We start from the raw sequence: 21,661 nt of genomic DNA on the forward strand, positions 1-21,661 counted from the left end.
CAAATATTATTAAACCAAAAATCCAAGCCCACATGCACACCTTCAATATATGTACAAACAGCCGGCAAAGTAAAAACCTCCTAGCATTCAAACTGTAGAAGAAGTTATCCGGAAACGCTATGCACCACTTATGCAAGTATGTCCTACAAAAAAAGAAAGTTTATCTATCTCCCAAAAAATCAAAATTCAATACAAATCAAAATTATGACTGCATGCACACCTTCAATATATGTACAAACATCCAGCAAAGTGAAAACATCATATCATTCAAACTGTAGAAGGAGTTGATCTAGAATAACTATATAACCACAATGAGAAGAACTAACACACGGACGGACGGACAGGGGTAAAACAATATCCCCCAACTTTTCTACTTGCATCAAATTAACAAAAATGTGCTCCTGATATCATTTCTTGATATAACTACCACATGTGGTTTCAGGATTAATGCTACTGATCCCTTGCGTCGTATATTGAACTTTAAAATGTTTTTGTTTGTTCCAACAGAAATACTGGTTTACTATTGTGAATGTGATGTCTTCAATTAAAATTATGTTGATTTTTCTAATCTTCTGTCAAACTGTTTTTTTTACACGAGTTCTAATTTTGTCCAAAAAATAATTTTGATCTTACAATGATAAATGTCATTTCATTGTGTTGGACATATTTGAAACTTAACAATTGAAATATAAGACAGGCTTACAAATATTTAAATCAAACAAACTATAGCAATGTATGCCACATTCTCAACAGCCTCCATTGAAACAAAATTAAAAAAAAAACGTTTTCTCCTTAGTAAAATGATTTGCAAATGGATTAAATATATAATATCCTTAGCGTGTAGTTTCTTTTAATATTTTGGCTTTTGTCATCGTCCAAACGACCCATATGTAGTTTTAACGTTTTGTAGTAACGGTGGTCGTCCAATAACAACCAAATGTGATTCATTTTTATGCATTAGTTTAACGTGTATAACATTTTGTCGGAAAACATTTGCAAATCGAAACATTAGTCAACCTCTAACTTGATTTACATAGTTGAACAGAGAAAACACTTTGATACATCTACTGAAGCGTATTATGTTGAAACACAAGTCATGTAGCAGTCACCATCATTATGCAAAATGTCTGACAAAATGAAAACAGCTAGTTAAAAAATTTCATACTTTCAAAGACTTTTCCAGATTTACTTCCATCAAGGCAGCTCAAATAGTTATCAAAGGTACAAGGATTATAATCTAATACGACAGACGCGAGTTTCGTCTACATAAGACTCATCAGTGACACTCATATCAAAATAGTTATAAAAGCCAAACAAGTACAAAGTTGAAGTGCATTGAGGACCCAATATTCCACCAGCAGTGGCATCGACCCAGTGGTGTAAGTAGTAATCAAAGGTACCAGGATTATAATTCAATACGCCAGTTGTGCGTTTCGTCTGCACATGACTCATCCGTGACACTCGGATCAAAATAGTTATAAAAGCCAAGCAAGTACAAAGTTGAAGAGCAATGAGGATCCAAAATTCCAAAAAGTTGAGCCAAATACGGCTAAGATTATCTATTCCTGGGAAGCAAATCCTTAGTTTTTAAAAAAATTCAAAGTTATGTAACAGGAAATTTATTACAATGACTATATAATTGATATTCATGTCAACACCGAGGTGCTGACTACTGGACTGGTGATACCCTCGGGGACGAAACGTCCGCCAGCAGAGGCATCGACCCAGTGGTGTAAATAGTAATTAAAGGTACAAGGATTATAATTTAATACGCCAATTATTTGAAAATCAAGGATGCATAAATACAATTGTAGAGCTATATAATCAGAAGGACTTAAAATAGCCAAATTCATCTGAGTCAACTTAACATGTTTTAAAATAAGTTTGGAAACATGGACAAATTGATTTTTGCATCATTTCCCCGAACAAATTTAGAGTATTCAAAATTGTACGGAAGATATAGCATATTGCATACTTTTAAGTTAAGAGAGTGTTTTGGATTTATGTTTTTTTAATAACTTTCATGTCCATTAACGAGAAGTCTTCGACCCCATTTTTTTTCTTTTTAAAAATCAATACAATCTTGTACCATTTGTAATAAGTAAATTTGCGGGTGCAGACCTTATGCACCTGACGCAACATTGATAAGTAACAAGGTATGCTCGTTGATGATTATTGATTTTATTAATAAGGTAATCAATTATGGCTTGAAATTATTTTGTCGGATTTTTTAACTTCTTTGGTACAGAAAATGTTGCTTGAAGTACTTTCATTTTAGCTAACGCTTTTATTGCAAAAGCATTGTTTCTTTTATATAGACTTTACATTAAACATTACTTAAGAAATATAAATAAAAAGTATGGATGATTTTATATAATAATCAGAACATTCAGAACGAGTGAGTGATATCATATCTGTTATTATGTATAATATGGAATGACAAAATAAAAGAGTGATAATTTCTGAAGAAGATGATGAAATCCTCATCAGGGTCATCTTGTAATACTTTATGATGAGGTCTTTCGCTGGTCCATATTTGGTCTTTATTACTTCAACAGAAACTAGAAGCGGGAATGTTAAAAATGTTGGAAGAAAAAAGAGAAAAAGAAAAGATGAGAAAAACAATAAGGTCTTTCCTCACGTAGAGGAAATACCTTAATAAGGAATAAATGAAGTACTGTTTTCTGTTAATTGTGAAAACCACCCATGCATCAATTATGTGTAACATTAACGTTTAAAGACTTTTAAAGGGTATGAAATATATGTTGAATTTTGAAACTCCTATAGCAATTGAAGTGTTTAAACTTCCGTGTTGAATAAAGTTTTATATACAAAATAGTAGTTAGTATTTGCATGGGAATAATGAATTGCAAGCTGTGCTTTTACATTGTCGCATTTCTATTCCTTGAAAACTGTGAGTATTTAAACATTAACCAATCTTATGAATAGATGAAAAACATAATAATATTAGTTCATTTGATTTTAAAAACGTAATTTAACACAATTTTTGGGGTGGGGTACTAAAAGGAAGTTACATCATCGAAATACGAGTGAAACATGATGCCTCTATTTCGGGATATCATTGTATAGTAAACAAAAAGAGCACGCAGTGAAGCAGTGTAGTAATTCAGTACAAAAAAATAAAGTTGTTATTTCTTTTCAGTTTTGATAAAGCGAACTTTTTTTCAACAATCTTGATCATTGCAAATAAATCATTTAAAAAACTTCAATGAAATCGTATTGAAGAATAGGTTTTCGATTTATACAAATGCTTTTAGAGCAAACATAATGAAAAATGAAGTCACGCTAGATATTTACTAAAGTGAAATATTGCATTCACTTTTTACAGCAATATTGTTCATAAAGCTGACAAATTAAAATATTTCCCTACAAGTTTTCTCTTTGGCATCACCTCCTTATTGGAAAAGTAAATTAATCTATCTGTTTGTATTCGATCGTTGCATCTTTGTATTTTTTGCGAGCATTACTTCAATAATTCATATTTTGAACAATACAAACATTTTTCGGAGTATTTGGACCATACTACAGATAGTGTCTTCTTTACTCTTTATGATACTGGTGGCGCTTATTGCGTAGAAAATTTCCTGTGAAATTCAGCAACTGATATCAAAGTACAAAAAAGCGAACATACCTATTACCAGCGTAAGTTTACATTTCTTAAATATTCACCATAGATGTTAGAGTACTGTGCTTTTCCTCTGATTAACTTTAGATTTAACATTTGTAGTAGTATTTTGTATATTATAAATTGTGAAATAATTAATTCTTGTATATGCAGAAGTTGAATATGTTTGAAAGCATGATATGAAATGACTCCCGGAGGACAAACATTGCAACTCAACTGGATAAAACACCCTTAAAAAAAGTTCGAATTAAAGATGCATCGTCATTTATGAAATATAATTAATTTTCTAACTAAGTGAAATATGTATTCTTTATTGTCTTCTTCCTTAGATAATCATGATAGGCAATATTTTTTGATTTGTGTTACTATGATAAGTTGATTCATTACTAATAAGATATAAACTACAATGACTAGTAATTGAAGATTATCCAGGAAGTTTAAATTCTTTTGAATTCATAATCATCTTAAGTTTAAAAAATTGACCTTAAATAACTGCAATAACAAAGAACATGTTGTATGATAGAAACAACTTTTTTTGTCCTCGTGGTAATTTTAAATGTGTATACTTATTTTTTGTCAATAGCAATACAACATCTAACATACCTTCTTTGTAAGACAAAAATTGTTGCAATATATTAACGATTTTTAAGGTTTGAATGAAGTTTACTCCAATTATCAAATCCTGAAATTTATCAAAATCTACTCAGACACCTAAATATTTAAATGTGAACTTTGAGTGGAATTTTCAATCAAGATGAGGCAACTTCGCAAGTACTATAAAAATGGTGAATTTAACTTCTAACTCATTCCCGTTTTATTTCTACATTACTTACATTGTACTGACATTTGGTTGAACAAATGCTGGATTTGCCTTTAACCCCTACAAGTTTAGGAACTAAAATAGGTATATCCGAGTAAAAATAATAATAACAAAAATTCCGAACTCCAAGAAGAATTCAAAACGGAAAGTCACTTTACAAAGGCAAATTCTTTAATGGGAACAGGCATTTCCTTCTGTAGAAAATGGTCGATTAAACCTTGTTTTTTAGCTAGCTAAGTCTCTCAATTGTATGACAGTTGCATAAAATTCAGTTACATTGACAACGATGTGTGAGCAAAACAACAAGACAAAATAGGTAAAAGTGTAAAAATAGGGGTACAGCAGTCAACGTTGTGTTATAATGTTATACACTATACAATCAAACATGCCAACAAAGAAAAACAATGTGGCATATAGACAAACCACATTAGCAAAAATAAGACATTAATAAAACAAAATTACAATAGTAGATCATTTCACGTGAAATGCTTAAAAGGGAACATAGGGAATATGGGATAGTATTGTCAGATGTATTGTTTAATATCAAGCTAGTTATTAAAGTTTAAAATGTAACTTTATACTTTATATGAGAAATTATTGATATTTCATAATAAAAAGGATTTGAATAGTAAGGTTGTTTTTAAGTGGTTAAGACTTGTCAAAATGTATCTTGTAAGGTCAAATAAAATATATCTGTGTTTCCTATTTTCCTACCTAGCCTATATGTTATGCTTAGAAATAGACTACCTTAAAGAGTTTTTGATACTTTTTCAATAAACACTGTTAAATAAAGGCAACAGTAGTATACCGCTGTTCAAAACTCATAAATCCATGGACAAAAAACAAAATCGGGGTAACAAACTAAAACCGAGGGAAACGCATTTAATATAAGAGGAGAACAACGACACAACACCGAAAAGCAACACACAAAACACCACGAGAATAACAAATATAACATCAAAACCAAATACAAGAATTTGGGATAGATAAGTACCGTGCCACGTCTTATCTAAAAAATAAGAGAATACACAAACGACACAACGTTAAAATGCAACACACACAGAAACGAACAATATTATAACAATGGCCATCTTCCTGACTTGGTACAGGACACTTTTAAAGGGGAATAAAAGTGGTGGGTTGAACCTGGTTTTATGGCATGCCAAACCTCGCACTTAAATGGCAAAGTTAAATATAACATTGAAATGACAACATAATATTACAGGACTACAATACAAATAAAAAGGTGACCATATTAGACAAAGAAAAGCAGTCAGATTTTCTCACCCATAGACTCAAAGTGATTTTTTTGGGTAAAATAATGTAATATGAAATACACATATTATTTTATTTGGCCTGATAAAAAAAAAGGAAAAAAGTTCTAGAAAATAAATATTCCAATCTTTTGTGAGTCCAGTTAACACTTCTGTGTTTACATGCATTAAGATTGATATTGTCATATTTATACGTTAATTAATTACAAAACTATGAAATATTCGACATACTGACGATTTTCGACCCCAGGAATACATTATCGTAGTTGTATTTGGCAAAACCTTTTGGAATGTTTGGTCCTCAATGCTCAATTTTATTTTGCCCTTTTCTCTTTTTTTGAACCTTTTTTAGCAGAAATCCGTATCTTGTTTACACATTATAGGTCTGGTATCTTTGAAGAGTTATATATATATATATATATATATTTCTTGGCTTACTTGCACGAACAACATCCTGTGGATAGAACTTTAACCCAAGTGATGACATACACGCGAAAATAAATATCATTACGATTGTCTTTACCTTATTTTATAGATTCATGCACATTGGTGTATAGATATAATTCTACACAATTAACCTGGGATTCCGCCAGAGATGATTGCTTACAACGAGGCGGGGATTTAGTAAATGGTTCTTTTCAACAACAGCTGTATAACTGTTCATTTCGTCAAAATAAAAACTTTTGGGTTGGAACATATAATGAATTTACACAGTGGATACAGATAATGGGTATGTAGTTGTTTTGACGATACAATTTTGTGAGAAGGTATCTATTTTTTTTACAATTGATGAAAGATCATTATCAGAAAATAATCATCTCAAATATACGGATACAGATTGTCCCACCATTGGGCAAATCTTTTACTAGAAAAAAAATGATTTTTTTTTGTTAATTTTATCAAACATAGAGTTTTATTCGCATGGCGATGTGGAGCACTTTTAGAAAAATGATATTTTTTCTATGTTTTTCAGGTTGTTCCCAGATGGATACTTCTGGCATTGTTAATCATCAATTTACTAGTGATAGCCCACATACGTGTGTTGATAATTGTAATGAGTTCTTTGGAATGATGGTGAGCAATTTTGTAGTAATAAGTTTGTATTGCATTTTGTTTATAATAACATATAAAAGTAATTACATAATTCATTACACACCCAACACATTTTAAGTCTCTAATGGATGGATAACGAGTACTATTGATCTCAAGCCATGTTTGGTCTCCAAGAATTCATATTTAAACTTTAACTTTAAATGGACATTAGCTGTCAACTCATGTTCACGAGTTGAACTCAAATTCTCATATTTTATTTATAACATATTTAAAAATGTATATCAAAATTACAAAAAGTCTAAAATTAACAATAAATAATTCATAGACTTGATAATGTGCAAAAGCATTTCGTGTATATATATGAGTATTTGCGCCATCGTATTAACTATCGAGATGACCTACGAATACGGCCGACGGTCACATTACCCGTTATAAACATAAAACAAATATGAATAGAAATGAACATGTGCAATTTGATTATTCTAGGTCTGTTTGATTTGATTTTATTGGTTACAACATATGTTAACCTCGATTTAAACTGTATGAGAAGGATTTTTATGGTCGAATCATTTAACGAAATGGCTCTCCATCGTTTCTTAATTTCTAAAGACTTTTAATTGCATTTTCATAGACGAAAACGCTTAGTGCATCCGTAACCAATACCATTTAAATAGACGAAAACGCTTAGTACATCCGTAACCAATACCATTTTATTTAACGTAAACGCTTAGTACATCCGTAAACAATACCATTTAAATAGACGAAAACGCTTAGTACATCCGTAAACAATACCAAGGGATTAAATTGAAGAACACATAAATACGGATCCTATGACTTTAAATCGCTGACTAGCAAGTCAATAATGCATCAGTGATAGTTTTGAAGCTGTTTTAAAGAATTTGGACCAAAATTCTCTGTTTTTAGTTCGTCATCAGATTTGTGCATATACCTTGTAGTACTCTACAACATTATGTGTCTGAATCAGGAAAGGTTTTATGGACCAGTTGCTGTTTGTCATTCTACGTACGTCTATATTTTCGGAAGAGGTGCGGATGGACCTTTTTTTTGGGGACGTCACGGATGAACCTTAATTATAACGGGAAACTTGGACCCTTATGTTTGCGAGAATTCGTGCATTACACCTATTGGGCATCGGGAATTAATGATTACATTTTCGTGATCCGGGAAAGAATGATTTATTTTCTGGACCGCCATTTCATCCGCTCCTATCACTCCTCTCGGAAGAGTTTGCAGTGTCGCACATTTTGGAAATTTCTGTTATCCTTCCTTTGTACCATTCATCATTCGACTGATGAAAATTTCATGCAAATGAGATTAATCGCTTTTGTATTTTATTACAAGAAATAAATAGTAGTGAAAATAGGGCAATCACTTTGTTTCCAGTTCACAGTCATCCTTTTGTTACCCGTCTTATAATTTGATTGATAAGTAATATCTATTGGTCTTTTTCGCTAGAATGTAATGTTGATTTTATTGCGAATTTAGCAAATCAAAGACTTAACTTAAAATTGTTAACAAAAGTATATACTGCTTCTCAGTTTTCATATAAAAATAGACTAGATGATTTTGAACGTTGCTTTTTTATTCGGTACATTTGCCATGGTCGCCACCTATAAATGGCTGCATTTTAAAAAAAACAATACACATTATATAATTTGTACAAGTAAATCTATGATTATATATTGTAAAACTAAGTTACCAGAGAAGTTTATAATTTATTTATGGACGAAATTGTGAAAATGATAGACCTTGAAATGAAATACAATAATTAGATAATTTCAGTTCCTCGTACTTATCACATTACTGTTTTGCATCAGGTTTTCTAATAAAAAGACATGCCTCGTATTTCACATAAAAAAGATGTACCTTTCAAAAGTAGTTCAAAATTACATATCACAATCCTCATTTGAATTGCAAATGTGTTCAACCATATCATAATTGATGTTTAAAGTAGAATATAAAGTTTAGATTCTGTTCAACCAATTAAATAAAAACAAAAAATATACCAAATAAGTTACTTGTGTTTCCCCTTGATATTTCCCACATCTCACTACAAAACCTACCGCAGTTGAACAAAATATTCGTTAATTTATCTGACGTTTTGAAAAATTTCGAAACAGGTAGACTAGCATTTATAATGATTATGTAAACCATCAGAAAATACAAAAAGGATCAATAAGGATTTAATGATAATACAGATAAAATAAACGAAAACAACTCGCTATAAATTTAATAAGCATTTCTGGATTTACTTTCATCATAAACGCTCAAAGCCGAATGTACGAAAGCCAAGGAGGTATACGAACCGAAACAGTTGAAGAGCTTTATGACAAAAAGGACATACAAATAGCAAAGTCTATCGAGGGTAACTTTGCATGAAAGAGTTAGAACGTTTGGTTCTTTTAAATTTAAAATTTCATAAACGGACAATTTGAGAATGGACGCTATAATTCATGTTATGTTAATGCCGAGGTATTGACAACTGATGTGATAATTAGAGATTTTCTAGTGTTGAATTAGTAGCAAGTATGTGTTCAGTTTCAATTGCCCAAAAGTAAGTTCTTTGCCTCTCTGTTTAGCTTAACGCCACGCCACCTCCACCTCTTGTTTGCCTGCATATGTCATATTTGTTTTGAGGCTTTTAATTATCGTCCTGATTACGAGTTGTGATTCCTCTTTTAGACTTTTCTAATAACTGCACTCAAACTATACCCTTGTGGTTTACTTAACCAGAAGAAATAATCCACCAATGCCAACATATTCTTGATTCGAGTTGTGACACTTGAGTGGGCTCCATAAGTTAACTTCATCAGAGGAAACAATCCACCACTGCCAGTTCTGTAAAAAACATACATTTTTTTAAATCCAAATTTGGAACTGACTACTCGTAGTAATGGAAGTAGCACACTGATTTTTGTGTTGAAATTGTGACCTTTTTGTTCTGAAACTTTATTTGTATTTGTTTTCGAAAATTCTTGATGTTTATACGGGATATCCGGGATACAAGATTTCTTTTTGATTATTTTTAGTTCTGAACTAGCTTTCAGTAACTGCTTTTACTTTTAATTACATCTTGATAATAATATATTCTGCCGTTTCTTAAACCACTGTCCCAGTGTAGGGAATGTTTTTTATTGTAGTTTTGTACATTAATAAAGCCGTTGGATTCTCGTTTGAATTGCTTTATAATTTGCTATGCGGAATGAGGTTTTCTCACTGACAAATGTTGTACGGTGACATATAGCTTCCAACATCTACGTTGGTATCAACTTGATAGTTGTCTTATTGGCAATTCTATAACATATCCTTATTTTATAATACACATAGTTGTTACCGGATCTTCTACCTGTTTTGAGGTTAAGTTGAAACATATGTTTAACATTTATCTAATGCAAAAAACTCATTTCACTTAAAACGTAATAAAACGAAGGCAGTGATGCATCAGCGACTCTTTACAAAATTTTTCATTAATAGTCCTTCATTAAGATCTATACTAACTTTATTTTTTGATGCGAGCATCACTGATGAGTCTTTTGTAGACTAAACGCGCGTCTGGCGTAAGTGCAAAATTTTAATCCTGGTATCCATAATGAGTTTATTTATCAACAGACTGCTGTAGTTTAATATATTTTAACAGAGGGGCGAAAGATACCAGAGGGATATTCAAACTTATAAATGTAAAAATAAACTGACATTCGTAACATTAAAGTACAAGTGTGTTTGAAGTAGCTGTAACTGAAATTGAGTTATAATGTATTTCTTGCTATGCAACATTAAGAACAGAACAAGAAATGTGCAGTATTATTTTAAAGATAACTAAAACTGCAAAACACATGTGTGTAGTACATTGATTTTGATTGATCTGCATTTCTAAATGTGATGACAAATGTTAGTTTGTTTTAATATTGGAAATCAGCTACATTTCCCCTCACCTCAGATTTCGATTATGCCAGTGTAACATTAAAACTTTTAATTGATGTTTGTAATATTCCTCATATGCTCCTCCGATTTATTCAATTATTATATTCAGATGACTATAGAAGCTTTATTTTCCTTAATCTATAGTATATGTAAGTGTTAAAACAAAGTATGTAAGCAAAATGGAGCAACGCGCGCCTTGCGTACAAAACTATAAGCTTTGTATCTTTAATGAGAAATATTAACACAAACCCCACTTCAACTAACCCATCAAAGAAACCAGGCATATAATTTTGTACGATATATGCGCATTTTGTCTACAAAAACTCATCACTGTTGCTCGATTTAAATAATGTAAACGGCATCATAAAGTACGAAGTGTAAAAGCATTTGAAACCCAACGTTTCAGCGAGGGTACATAACTCATTGGCCCAGTCTTCTTGCTGGAAAATTGTAAAGTTTTAAAGGTACTTGGAGTTTTAACAGTATTTTCATCTGGTTGTAGGATAACAGTTGTTACTGTTTGCCTGATAATTATACATGGGAGACAGATCAAAGTAAAGTAAATGATTCAATGTGCAACAAGACATGTGGAGAAAATATGCAGGACTCTTGTGGTGGCAATGGGTATATAACTGTATATAAGAGAGGTAAAGCTACATAATACATATATATTAACGACGAGCCGTATCACAAAACAGCATACCGTTTTTAATTGTAGTGATATGGAAATAAGAAGATACGGTTTGATTGTCAATGAGCCAATTAACCACCAAAGTTTAAATGATGTGGATATAAGCGTCATTGCGTCTGCTATAAAGGGCCACGAAACGATAAATATGAAACATTTCAATTTAGAAACTGACGGCCTAATTTATAGCAAAACGATTTTCGAAAATCAAATACTAATCAGTCAGGCATGAACCAACGAATAAAATTAATGTGCAGTTTAAACATGTTTGAATGTGCACCCCACGATTAGTGGTGTAACAATACAACATAAGAACAAACTATAAAGATCAGGTGCTAATTTGTTTATACTATATGTACTGCAAAGTTTTGATACAACAGGTTTTTAATTATCATGTGTTGTTTTCGTTCTTTTGATCAACGTTAAATTCAAACTTTTCTAAAAGAAAATATCTTATAAATCTGTTCTGCATCCAACATATTATATTTCGACAATGTAATCAGTACTCTAAAAACTTGGTTTTTTTTTTAATTATTCATCAAACATTGACTGTAAATGCTATCATTTATTTACTAGTGCCAAATAGTATAGTGCTTGACCGAATTGATGAGCCAGACAAAAATTCTATAATGTGTGGTTGTATGGAGTGCACCAACAACGGATGGCTATATTATGGGTATTCTTGTAACCAATCACTACAGACGACTTGTAGTAAGTAATTTGTATGCATACTTTTTTTTCAAAATGACTATTATGCAAATTGTTGTAGGGTCCACATTCATGTAACACTCATTTCTTTTTTTAATTTTGAATATGGGTTATTGGTATAAGGCATTACATTTACAATTATCGATTTATTTTTTTTCACTTCTTCCATTTGGCATTATAGGGTTAAAAGTTTGAATATGGGTTATTGGTATAAGGCATTACATTTACAATTATCGATTTTTTTTCACTTCTTCCATTTGGCATTATAGGGTTAAAAGTTTTGCTTGTCAATCGAAGGCATTTCCTTTCATATGTGCCCAGATTCTAAATCGTGTATTTTGTAGTTAATTTATCATTTAAAAACGTTTTGAAAATCTAGTTATCTATGATATGGTTTTGTTTAAAATGATTTCGCGTTTTATCTGTGAATTATCTAATAGTATTTAAATAAGCAAATACTGTGTTGTGTTCTTCAGCAGTTTTTACAATTATTGATTTTTTTTTTCACTTCTTCCATTTTGCATTATAGGGTTAAAAGTTTGAATATGGGTTATTGGTATAAGGCATTACATTTACAATTATCGATTTTTTTTTCACTTCTTCCATTTGGCATTATAGGGTTAAAAGTTTTGCTTGTCAATCGAAGGCATTTCCTTTCATATGTACCCAGATTCTAAATCGTGTATTTTGTAGTTAATTTATCATTTAAAAACGTTTTGAAAATCTAGTTATCTATGATATGGTTTTGTTTAAAATGATTTTGCGTTTTATCTGTGAATTATCTAATAGTATTTAAATAAGCAAATACTGTGTTGTGTTCTTTAGCAGGACATCTGAATGAAAATTCAAAACGAAGGCTCGTTTGACGATATCATAAATAATCAACTTTGCTAAGAACTGAGTTTTAAAGATAAAGAGTAAAATATACGTGAATTTCATTTTAAAATTTAAAAATCTGCTAAATGTTTACTTCATCTTTTAAATAGATGACAAAAGCGAGATAGAAGACAATAGAAATTGGCATGAAGGAAAAGAAGCTTGCTGGTCCGATCATCAATCATTTCTCTTAGCTGGTACAATCAACGATTTACAATGTGTCAACACAACAAGTAGAGCCCCGATTTGGATAGGTCTTTACAGGCGTAAAAGAATTCAAGTTGTGAAAGGTAAATATCCAGTCTTAATAAAAAATATTCACAGCTTCTATAAACTATGGCATTCTAAACTATCAACCAAAAATGTTTCATTCGTTCTTGGTTTTTTTTCTTATTTACATTTCCTTATATTTCAACACACTTTTGTTGAGTGAGATAAATCGATACTTCTGCTTTCTTTTGTGTTCATTCAAAACATCTTAAGGAAAAAGCATAACAGCGGTTTGGTGAGTTCGTTAACGTCACGTTCAGGCATATCAATGTTTCAAGTCACCAGCGTTATGTTTTTGTAGTCTAAAGTTCTGTAAATACCAGAATAATCGTCTGATATTTTAATTTACCGATTTTGTCTTATTTCCGATTTTGACACTTTGACTGAGTATGACGTGTGCGCGTTACATTCATAGCTGGAAACGCTTACCCTATCGATGAAATTGATCTCGCTTCTTTTGTTGTCAGTACAATTCCTTATGTTTTGTGTGTAACCTTCATTTGGCTCTTTACTCTATTTATGAGGCTTGGACATCGCTTAACTATTGTTGCCTTAATTTCCAGTAGATAATAACTTTGGGTTTGTTGCTCTTTTTCCTTCCGACGTTTTTTTATTATATTGTTTATGGTGAGTCTCGTATAAGTGAAACGAATGTCTGGCGTACCAAATTATAAGTCTGGTAACTTTTTAAAAGTTTTTCGTAATATTTATATACCTTCATCTCCTACCAATGGCGTACGAACTCTTTTCAGCGTTTACACTTATTATGAGGTTGCGTTTTCTTTTGGTATCTTTATACTCTATTTTATATGTTTCCTTTATCTGTTTGAATTCTATTTTTAAAAGCCCATCAATATAAACACAAGATCTTCAAAATTGAATTTGCATATGAGGAACAGTTGTATTCTAAATATATTTTGTCATAAAATGTTTTAATACAGCAGTATTGATGCTGTTTTTGAAAACCATTCAATGCATGCGTCACCCACCATGCAAATCAACACTTAATTTTAATGACCTACGACTATGTTTGTATCCATTGCCCTGAAACAGTGGAAACATGTTTATTGTAAGTTCAGACATAGACACATCGTATCGATTGATCCTGTTCCTTTTGTGTCATCATGCTTAATGGTATTTGCATGATTTCTACTGAGACCACATCGTCACATGTATACGGATCAAAGATGTAGAGTAAACGAGTAGCTCGAGCAACATAAGAAGGTAAAATGATCATCCTAAATATATCGAATCAATTAGATTCTAATTTGTGACTTTGCAGGATGAAAATACAACTCACAGTCACAAATGTCCAGTATGTGATTATGATTTTATCCTGTACAAAAACTCAGAAAAATGCAGTAAACAAATTAATCCTTTCACTACATCAAGGTCAACGCTTTCAATTCAAATGCATTCTGTAATTTCTGATTCCTATTGTCAGTTTCTGTATAACTTGCACATGCATGGTAAACTATAGAGAGTATATAATAGGAGATGCGATATATAGCTATCGTATCTGAATCATTGTAATTTTAAAGCAAAACAGATGTCATATATAACAAAGTATACTTGTGTCATTAATAGAGGAAGAGTCATCAGTATCTGCAGTTTCTTGTTTTCATGGGATGCTTACTGCTGGTGTTCTAAGTATAGACAGTAACTTAAATTGTACAGCTCAACTTCCATTTATATGCGAATTAGGTAAGAAAAAGTAAATAAATTTTTGTAACTATAAAAAATGTACAAAGTTATTTAATCAAATGCAAACATTTATTTAAAGTGGAAATTAAACAATACAGAACAAATTTCGAAATGTTAATGCAACTTAACATCAGATAAAATAATTTGTATTGATTTTATTGAAGACTTCTATTCTATTAACAGGTCAATAATATTCTTTTGTATATTTTTTATTGATTTTTTTTCCTATGGCTTAATTTCTTCCTCTCTTACATTTATGCCATTATTGCAACCTAGTAACCTTGCATCCTCAAATCTTTTATTAATGATTTTTTGTAGAAATCTGATCATTGGTGCTACCATACGTTACATGGGTTTACATTAATACATTTATATATTGCGACTCAAAATGCTAGGAATTAATTTAAGTACATTGTGTACATAGTAAAATTGTTAATACATGTATTATTATCTTTAATAACTATTAGCATGCCGCAATGTTCTATTGTATTGTTTATTTGTGTGTTTCTCTGTCCTATATGTTCTTCCATTTATTTGTATTATAGTCCTGGAATGGTATGTTGTCATTTAAATGTTATATTTAACATTGCCATATAAGTGGGAAGTTTTGCTACCCAAAAAAACGGTCCAACCCACCTTTTTTCTTAAAATGTCCTGGTTTAAGTCCAGAAAATAGCCATTTATATATTATTGTTCGATTTGTGAGTGTGGCATTTAAGTGTTTCTGTTGTGTCGTTGTTCTCTTATATTTGATGTGCTTCCCTCAGTTTTAGTTTGTAACCCGGATTTGTTTTCTATCAATCGATTCATGAATTTCGAGCTGCGCTATACTACTGTTGCCTTTATTTAGACTTCTCATTGGATTGTCCTTACATAAGCAACACGACGGATGCCACAAATATAGCCAGATATGCTAGCCCGTCCGGAGCACATGAGATCAACCCTGCTCTTTGAAGGGATTCGTGTTGCTCGGGTCGGGTTGTTCTATGTGTTGTGTTTTGTATAATGGTTTGTTTTTGTGTTTTTCGTTTTTGCCATGGTACATGTATTGTCCAGTTTTAGTTCGACTAATAAGTGTGTTTATTTACTTTTTTATATTTTGACTCTCTTCTAGAAAATATATATTGAGTAAATAGGATATGAATATGTTTCTTAATAATCAATTAGATACAGAAGACGTTTTGTCATCCGATTGCTATGTATATCCACCAGAGCCAGTAACAACAGAATTAACAACAGTAGTAGAAGAAACAACGGAAACAACGGAAACAAAATCTGTTGTTTCAACAACGTCTGCAAGTGGAACATTAAAACCAAAGAAGTTAACTGATGATAATGATGACATTAGTCCAGGTAGTTTATAAATAGCAGAATTCACGAAATGTGCATATAATTAATGCTGCGTTGAGCGTAAACGTTTGTAGTTTTATTTTTTTTTATTTTTTTAGTTTTAAAATCTTTTATTGTACCATATTGCTTTATTGCTTTTAAAGTCATACGAACGAGTGACTGGTGAAAAATTATGGTTCTCCAATTCTTGAACCAATGCATATATATATCATAAACTTAGTCTTATTTATCATTTCTTACTCAAACATATCGTATTGTCGTCAATTTATTTTTCTTTCTGTCTGTTATTGTGTGAAAAGATGGCAGTTGTTGTATTTTGAAGTCGTAATTTACAGATTGTAACCTTATAGTAAACAAACAACAAATAAACGTGGATTTGAGCAACATGAAGAACTAGATAATTTAGTTTATTTTGATGACAGATCCATGCGTATTGCAATTACCGGATTTTTACGAGGAGGGTCACGCTAAAGTCACTTTGCATACGGAAAATATGTCGGCGAATTGCTTCCTGGAAGCAAGCAATTAAATAAAAAGTAAAAACACAAAAATACTGAACTCCGAGGAAAATTCAAAAAGGAAAGTCCCAAATCAAATGGCAAATTCAAAAGTTCAAACACACCAAACAAATACTTGGTACAGGCATTTTCTTATGTAGAAAATGGTGGATTAAACCTAGTTATAGCTAGCTTAACCTCTCACTTGTATGACAGTCGCATCAAATTCCATTACATTGTCAACGATACGTGATCAAAACAAACAGACACAATAGGTAAACATGACAAAATTAGGGGTACAACCGTCAACATTGTGTTGTCATCTTAATCACTATAAAACGTAAACTTCTTCTAATTGTGGACAAATTAAAGAAGTTTCTTCGGAAAGAAGAAGATGTACATAAGTTTAATGATGAAAACTATCCATTTAGTTATAAAAATCATTAACATTTTTTTTTTTAATTTAACTTTAAATGATGACGTTAAGGTTACTTTAATTGCAAGATTTATTGATAAATAACGTAAAACGGAAAATATATCATGCTTTCCGTGTTTGTAATTGGTTAATGTCAAATGAGTTGAGACTTTGATACCTTTCAATTGTTATACATTATTTATTTCATGCTCAAGTGTGTCTAAATATATCTAATTTTGTTTACAGAAGTGTTTTGATGAAAGTTCTTTTATAAAAATACTTCCTGTTGTTTGCAAATCGTTTACCAATTATTTGTTTTCTATTTTTTTATTTGTTCAGGTGCAGCTGTAGGTATCGCGTTTGCAGTCGTGGTACCTACACTTTTAGTTATTGGTACTATCATATGTCACGTGGCTTGTGGACAAAAGTAAGTGTTATTAAAAAAGGAGAAATTCTTAGTCTTTTATTAATGTAGACACCACTAACAATCACTCTTTCAAATGAAGTGTTTATAATATGACCTGGAATGTGGGTTGAAGGTACAACAATAAGAATAAAACTTTCCGTATCCAGGTATTTATACATCCTAGCCAAGTTGGCATTTTTTTTGCTTTCATTCATTAGCAAAATCACATCGGAGAATTTTTAAGAACCGACACATACATATTATACCACTGCATCAAGTGTTATAGGCAAAGGCACATGTCTCAGAAAAAAAAATCCTATATACATTAATATAACACAAAATCCTCGCGTGTAAACCGTTGAAAAAGCGTGTATTACACGCGAATATCATGTCACTTGACATGTATGGTCTCTGGTATGATACAGTTGTCTCTATATAACTCTCTTTTGAGCGGACAGACTCAATTCATTCCAAAGAATAAAGTTTTCTTCTCTACTGCGTGATGTTATCTTATTTCGGAATTATTTTGGATCGAATCACTTGTGTGCGTTGTTGTTTAAACTTCAGTTGATGTTCATTGAATTCTTTCAATGGTGCGGCCTAGTAAAAATCTAACGAGAACTATAAAGGATTAGAGATTATTTTCAAGATGTCTGCGCCCATGTTGAGTTTTACGGCAAGAATTTGCTCCAATTGGTTAACAAGACCGCAAATAAGACGACATGGCTTGTTGTATCAATTGGACAGAAACAAAACTACAATTGAAAAAGGGATATCGAAGTCAAAAGAAAATCACGGTTAATTAATTTATGTATGATGTGTATCTCTCATTTTGCTAAGATCTTTTTGACCTCTCGGCAAGAAGGAAACATTATATTGCAAAATAAACATTATATTGCAATATAATATTTTCTTCTTGCTGTTGGACTCATCATGGCTTAAAATGATGAGTCCCTGGATTCGCCTTCGAAAATCCTTAGTTAGAACCCTGTACTCAAATGACATTTGTCGATTTGATGTGTCGTCCCCAACCTGTGGAGAGGTCCAAATATTAATTTTAGTCTCCTTATAAACCTAACAGACCAATGAAAAGACATTCAATTCAGAACCCTTTTAAACTTTTCCTATAAAATGATATTTGTGTTTTTAAACTGTGTTCAGTTTATACAAAATTTTTCAATCTTGATGAATCTATGGACTCGCCAATTGTTGAAAATGGTGAGTCCAGACAGATATTGATGAGTCCAGGACTCATGGACTCGCATTAGTGAGAACCCTGTATATAATCATTTTATAGTGATATTTTTTTTCTTCATCTGAGTCAGTCTTTTAACTAAAATGACGCATATTCCTAAATAATTCAACTAATTTACAAAAGATGAATAGATAATGATGGACCTCTCGGCAACACAGGCACTTGTCTCAGAAATTTATTTTTCCTATATACCTTAATTTTAAGGTATATAGGAAATTATTTTTTTTAAGATATATAGGAATTTTTTTTTTTCTGAGACAAGTGCCTGTGATAATTCTGATTGAAGCTAGTATGATTGAAGTTTTGAACTTAAATTGTATACTCTGATCCTTTTACTCTGGTTGCTTACATCAAAATGTGTACTTTGCTGTCATAACTAAACATCGTTATATCATTGAAGACAATCATATCGTTTCCAGTGATTTTGTTATCATTTACTTTTTTGACAAGACAATGCTGCATTTATTGTAAAATTATAGTAGCTTAATTATACTATCAAAAAGCAGAACGATGGCATGGGTAATTAAAAGCCATAAGTCGAAGGTACACATTTTCTCATTGGCCTTATGGTTGCCTATAATTGCTAACATCCACTTCATTTGAAATTTGGTTGATGGTTGTCTCATTGACAATCGTTAAACTTCACCTTATATTTGTAAACCACATAATGGCAAACAAAAAAGAGATAAAAATTGATTTTACAGCAGTTCGACAACTAGCAGAGGACTAAAGATTGAGCAAAACGGATATCACAAATCTATATAGCTTTATTTAGTCGAGTTCCTAATCTTACTATTTTGGCTAACTTTTATTTTAGGCCACCTGAAAGAAACTCTGAGGATAAAGTTGAACTTAGAAAGAAGGAGGAATATTATGTTCGCCCTTCTAGTGAGATGTCAGAAATAAATATAAGATATTCATTGTTTGAACAAGAACCAGACAATAAAGAATCCGATAGTGGTATTGGAGAGAATAGCAATGCTTCGGTTTCGTATGAAAAATCACGAGATGGTCATGTTTCGACATTTATTACAATTCCAAAAGTACAAGCCCCAAATGGTCCAGACAAAGATGTACCAAACGGTCCAGACATAGATGTACCAAACGGTCCAGACAAAGATGCAGTAAATAGTCCAAACACACCCGTATATGTGTTAGTTAATGACGATGATGTGATAACTAAATTATAGTAAATGTTATATATTAATATGCAAATAATCAGACTTGCAATGCTTACTCAAATAACAGTCAAGTAATAAGTTAAGGAGCAAAGCATACAAAAGTAATGTAATTCCGGAAATTATATTCCGGAATTAATATTGGAAACTTGTGAACATTGTTATTGCAAATAAGAATGTATGTAATTAATAACTTTATAAAGGATACATTATTCATGGTCATATATAGATAAAAGATTGAATATCAATTTCTATGTTATTTTATTATCATGACTATGAGAATAAAGTAACCAGGTTTCATAATGAAAAAATCCCAAAGGGCGAAGTGAGCATTTTCTCATCATATGGCGTCATCCGTTAACAGTTCTTTTTATATAAAATCTTCTCCTTTGAAACCATATGCCAAATTTCAACAAAGCCATTGTTGAAGATACAGGTGAAATACACAGGTGAACGACACATCTCGGCTCTTTGGAACCTCTATATATAGTTAACATGGTGAAGGTGACAGGCTGGTTCCGCGTACTAATGTATTCGTCATTCAACATATTTTTTTTAATTTAGAATGGTGTTACTGATCTAGGATTTAGGTTTGGCTGTTCAGAAATTATAGTCCTTGATAAATTAGTTAAATTACTAATTATGTCGGTTCGGTTCATGTATTGTTAACCTTTCTACCAATGTGTTTCAAATATTTCGTTAATGATGACAAGATTGAGGTCTAGCTTTGGATAATGTAGTTATTAACGTTATGTTCATCATCAAATGCAATGGTACAAAGAAAACATGAACACGAATAAAATCAAATTGAATATGGGAACATAAAAACAATATAAACAGTTTCAAGTTAGCGTCTCAGGAGAACATACTCGCTTATTTCATAATTCTTATAAACTTACATTAATTTTGTTTCGTAGATGTATTCCTTTACTCTGTAAATAAACTCATCCTAGATATCAGAATTGAAATTTTGTATTTACGCCAGACGCGTGTTTCGTCCACAAAAAACTCATCAGTGACGCTCGCATCAAATAAAGTTAAAAAGGTCAAATAAAGTACGAAGTTGAAGAGCATTGAGGATCAAAAATTCCGAAAAGATTTGCCAAATACGGCTAAGGTAATTGTAAAGATTGTTGCAAATCTTTAATTTAAAAACAATATCTTTGGTTTCTGGATATTAAATAATGACTAAACAACTTTTAAAAGTATCAGAGATTATTATTATCAATAATAATAAATACAGGTAAATGAAATACAATATGTTAAAACGTTTGAATGTGTTTTTCGTGTATGCGTTATTACCTCTTGTATTCTTTCAAGCTTGGTTCAAATTCGTTTCGTTATAAGAAAAATCCGGTTTTTATAAGACTTAGCACGCCTTATCCTTGCGTATAAGAATATAGTCCGTAGCCGGTCAAGGTTAAATGTTATTATTAAAGTTATCGAGAATGTAAACATAGAATTATATTGAAGGAATGGACAATTTCATCCGACTTTACACCGATTTAGGAATATAAAGCAGGTAAAATGCAGTTACTACTGAAATGTAGGATTAATAACAACTGAAAAACAAATGATG

General features: G+C 31.4%; 2 protein-coding genes across 2 annotated transcripts in view; one reads left to right on the forward strand and one right to left on the reverse strand.

Moving 5' to 3' along the window:
• The window catches only part of LOC143062766 (amino acid transporter heavy chain SLC3A1-like), a 387,949-nt gene that overhangs the window by 286,442 nt on the left and 79,846 nt on the right, over positions 1 to 21,661 (reverse strand). The window lies entirely within an intron of this gene.
• Positions 2,798 to 20,330, forward strand: LOC143062757 (uncharacterized). The gene is made up of 10 exons (XM_076234527.1): positions 2,798 to 2,914; positions 6,276 to 6,470; positions 6,714 to 6,814; positions 11,238 to 11,382; positions 12,000 to 12,134; positions 13,118 to 13,297; positions 14,865 to 14,981; positions 16,149 to 16,334; positions 17,583 to 17,670; positions 19,722 to 20,330. The coding sequence occupies exons 1-10, from the start codon at positions 2,854 to 2,856 to the stop codon at positions 20,092 to 20,094; spliced, it is 1,581 nt and encodes a 526-aa protein (XP_076090642.1). The 5' UTR covers positions 2,798 to 2,853; the 3' UTR covers positions 20,095 to 20,330.

Source organism: Mytilus galloprovincialis, chromosome 2 (assembly GCF_965363235.1).
Source record: "Mytilus galloprovincialis chromosome 2, xbMytGall1.hap1.1, whole genome shotgun sequence".
Lineage (NCBI taxonomy): Eukaryota > Metazoa > Mollusca > Bivalvia > Mytilida > Mytilidae > Mytilus > Mytilus galloprovincialis.

What these genes read in the sequence shown, in the direction of transcription:
- LOC143062757 (XM_076234527.1), top strand. Translation starts at nt 2,854, where the DNA reads ATGGGAATAATGAATTGCAAGCTGTGCTTTTACATTGTCGCATTTCTA. An exon ending in ACAGTGGATACAGATAATGG is followed by an intron (nt 6,471 to 6,713) that starts GTATGTAGTTGT and finishes TATGTTTTTCAG; the next exon opens with GTTGTTCCCAGATGGATACT. An exon ending in TCCATTTATATGCGAATTAG is followed by an intron (nt 14,982 to 16,148) that starts GTAAGAAAAAGT and finishes ATAATCAATTAG; the next exon opens with ATACAGAAGACGTTTTGTCA.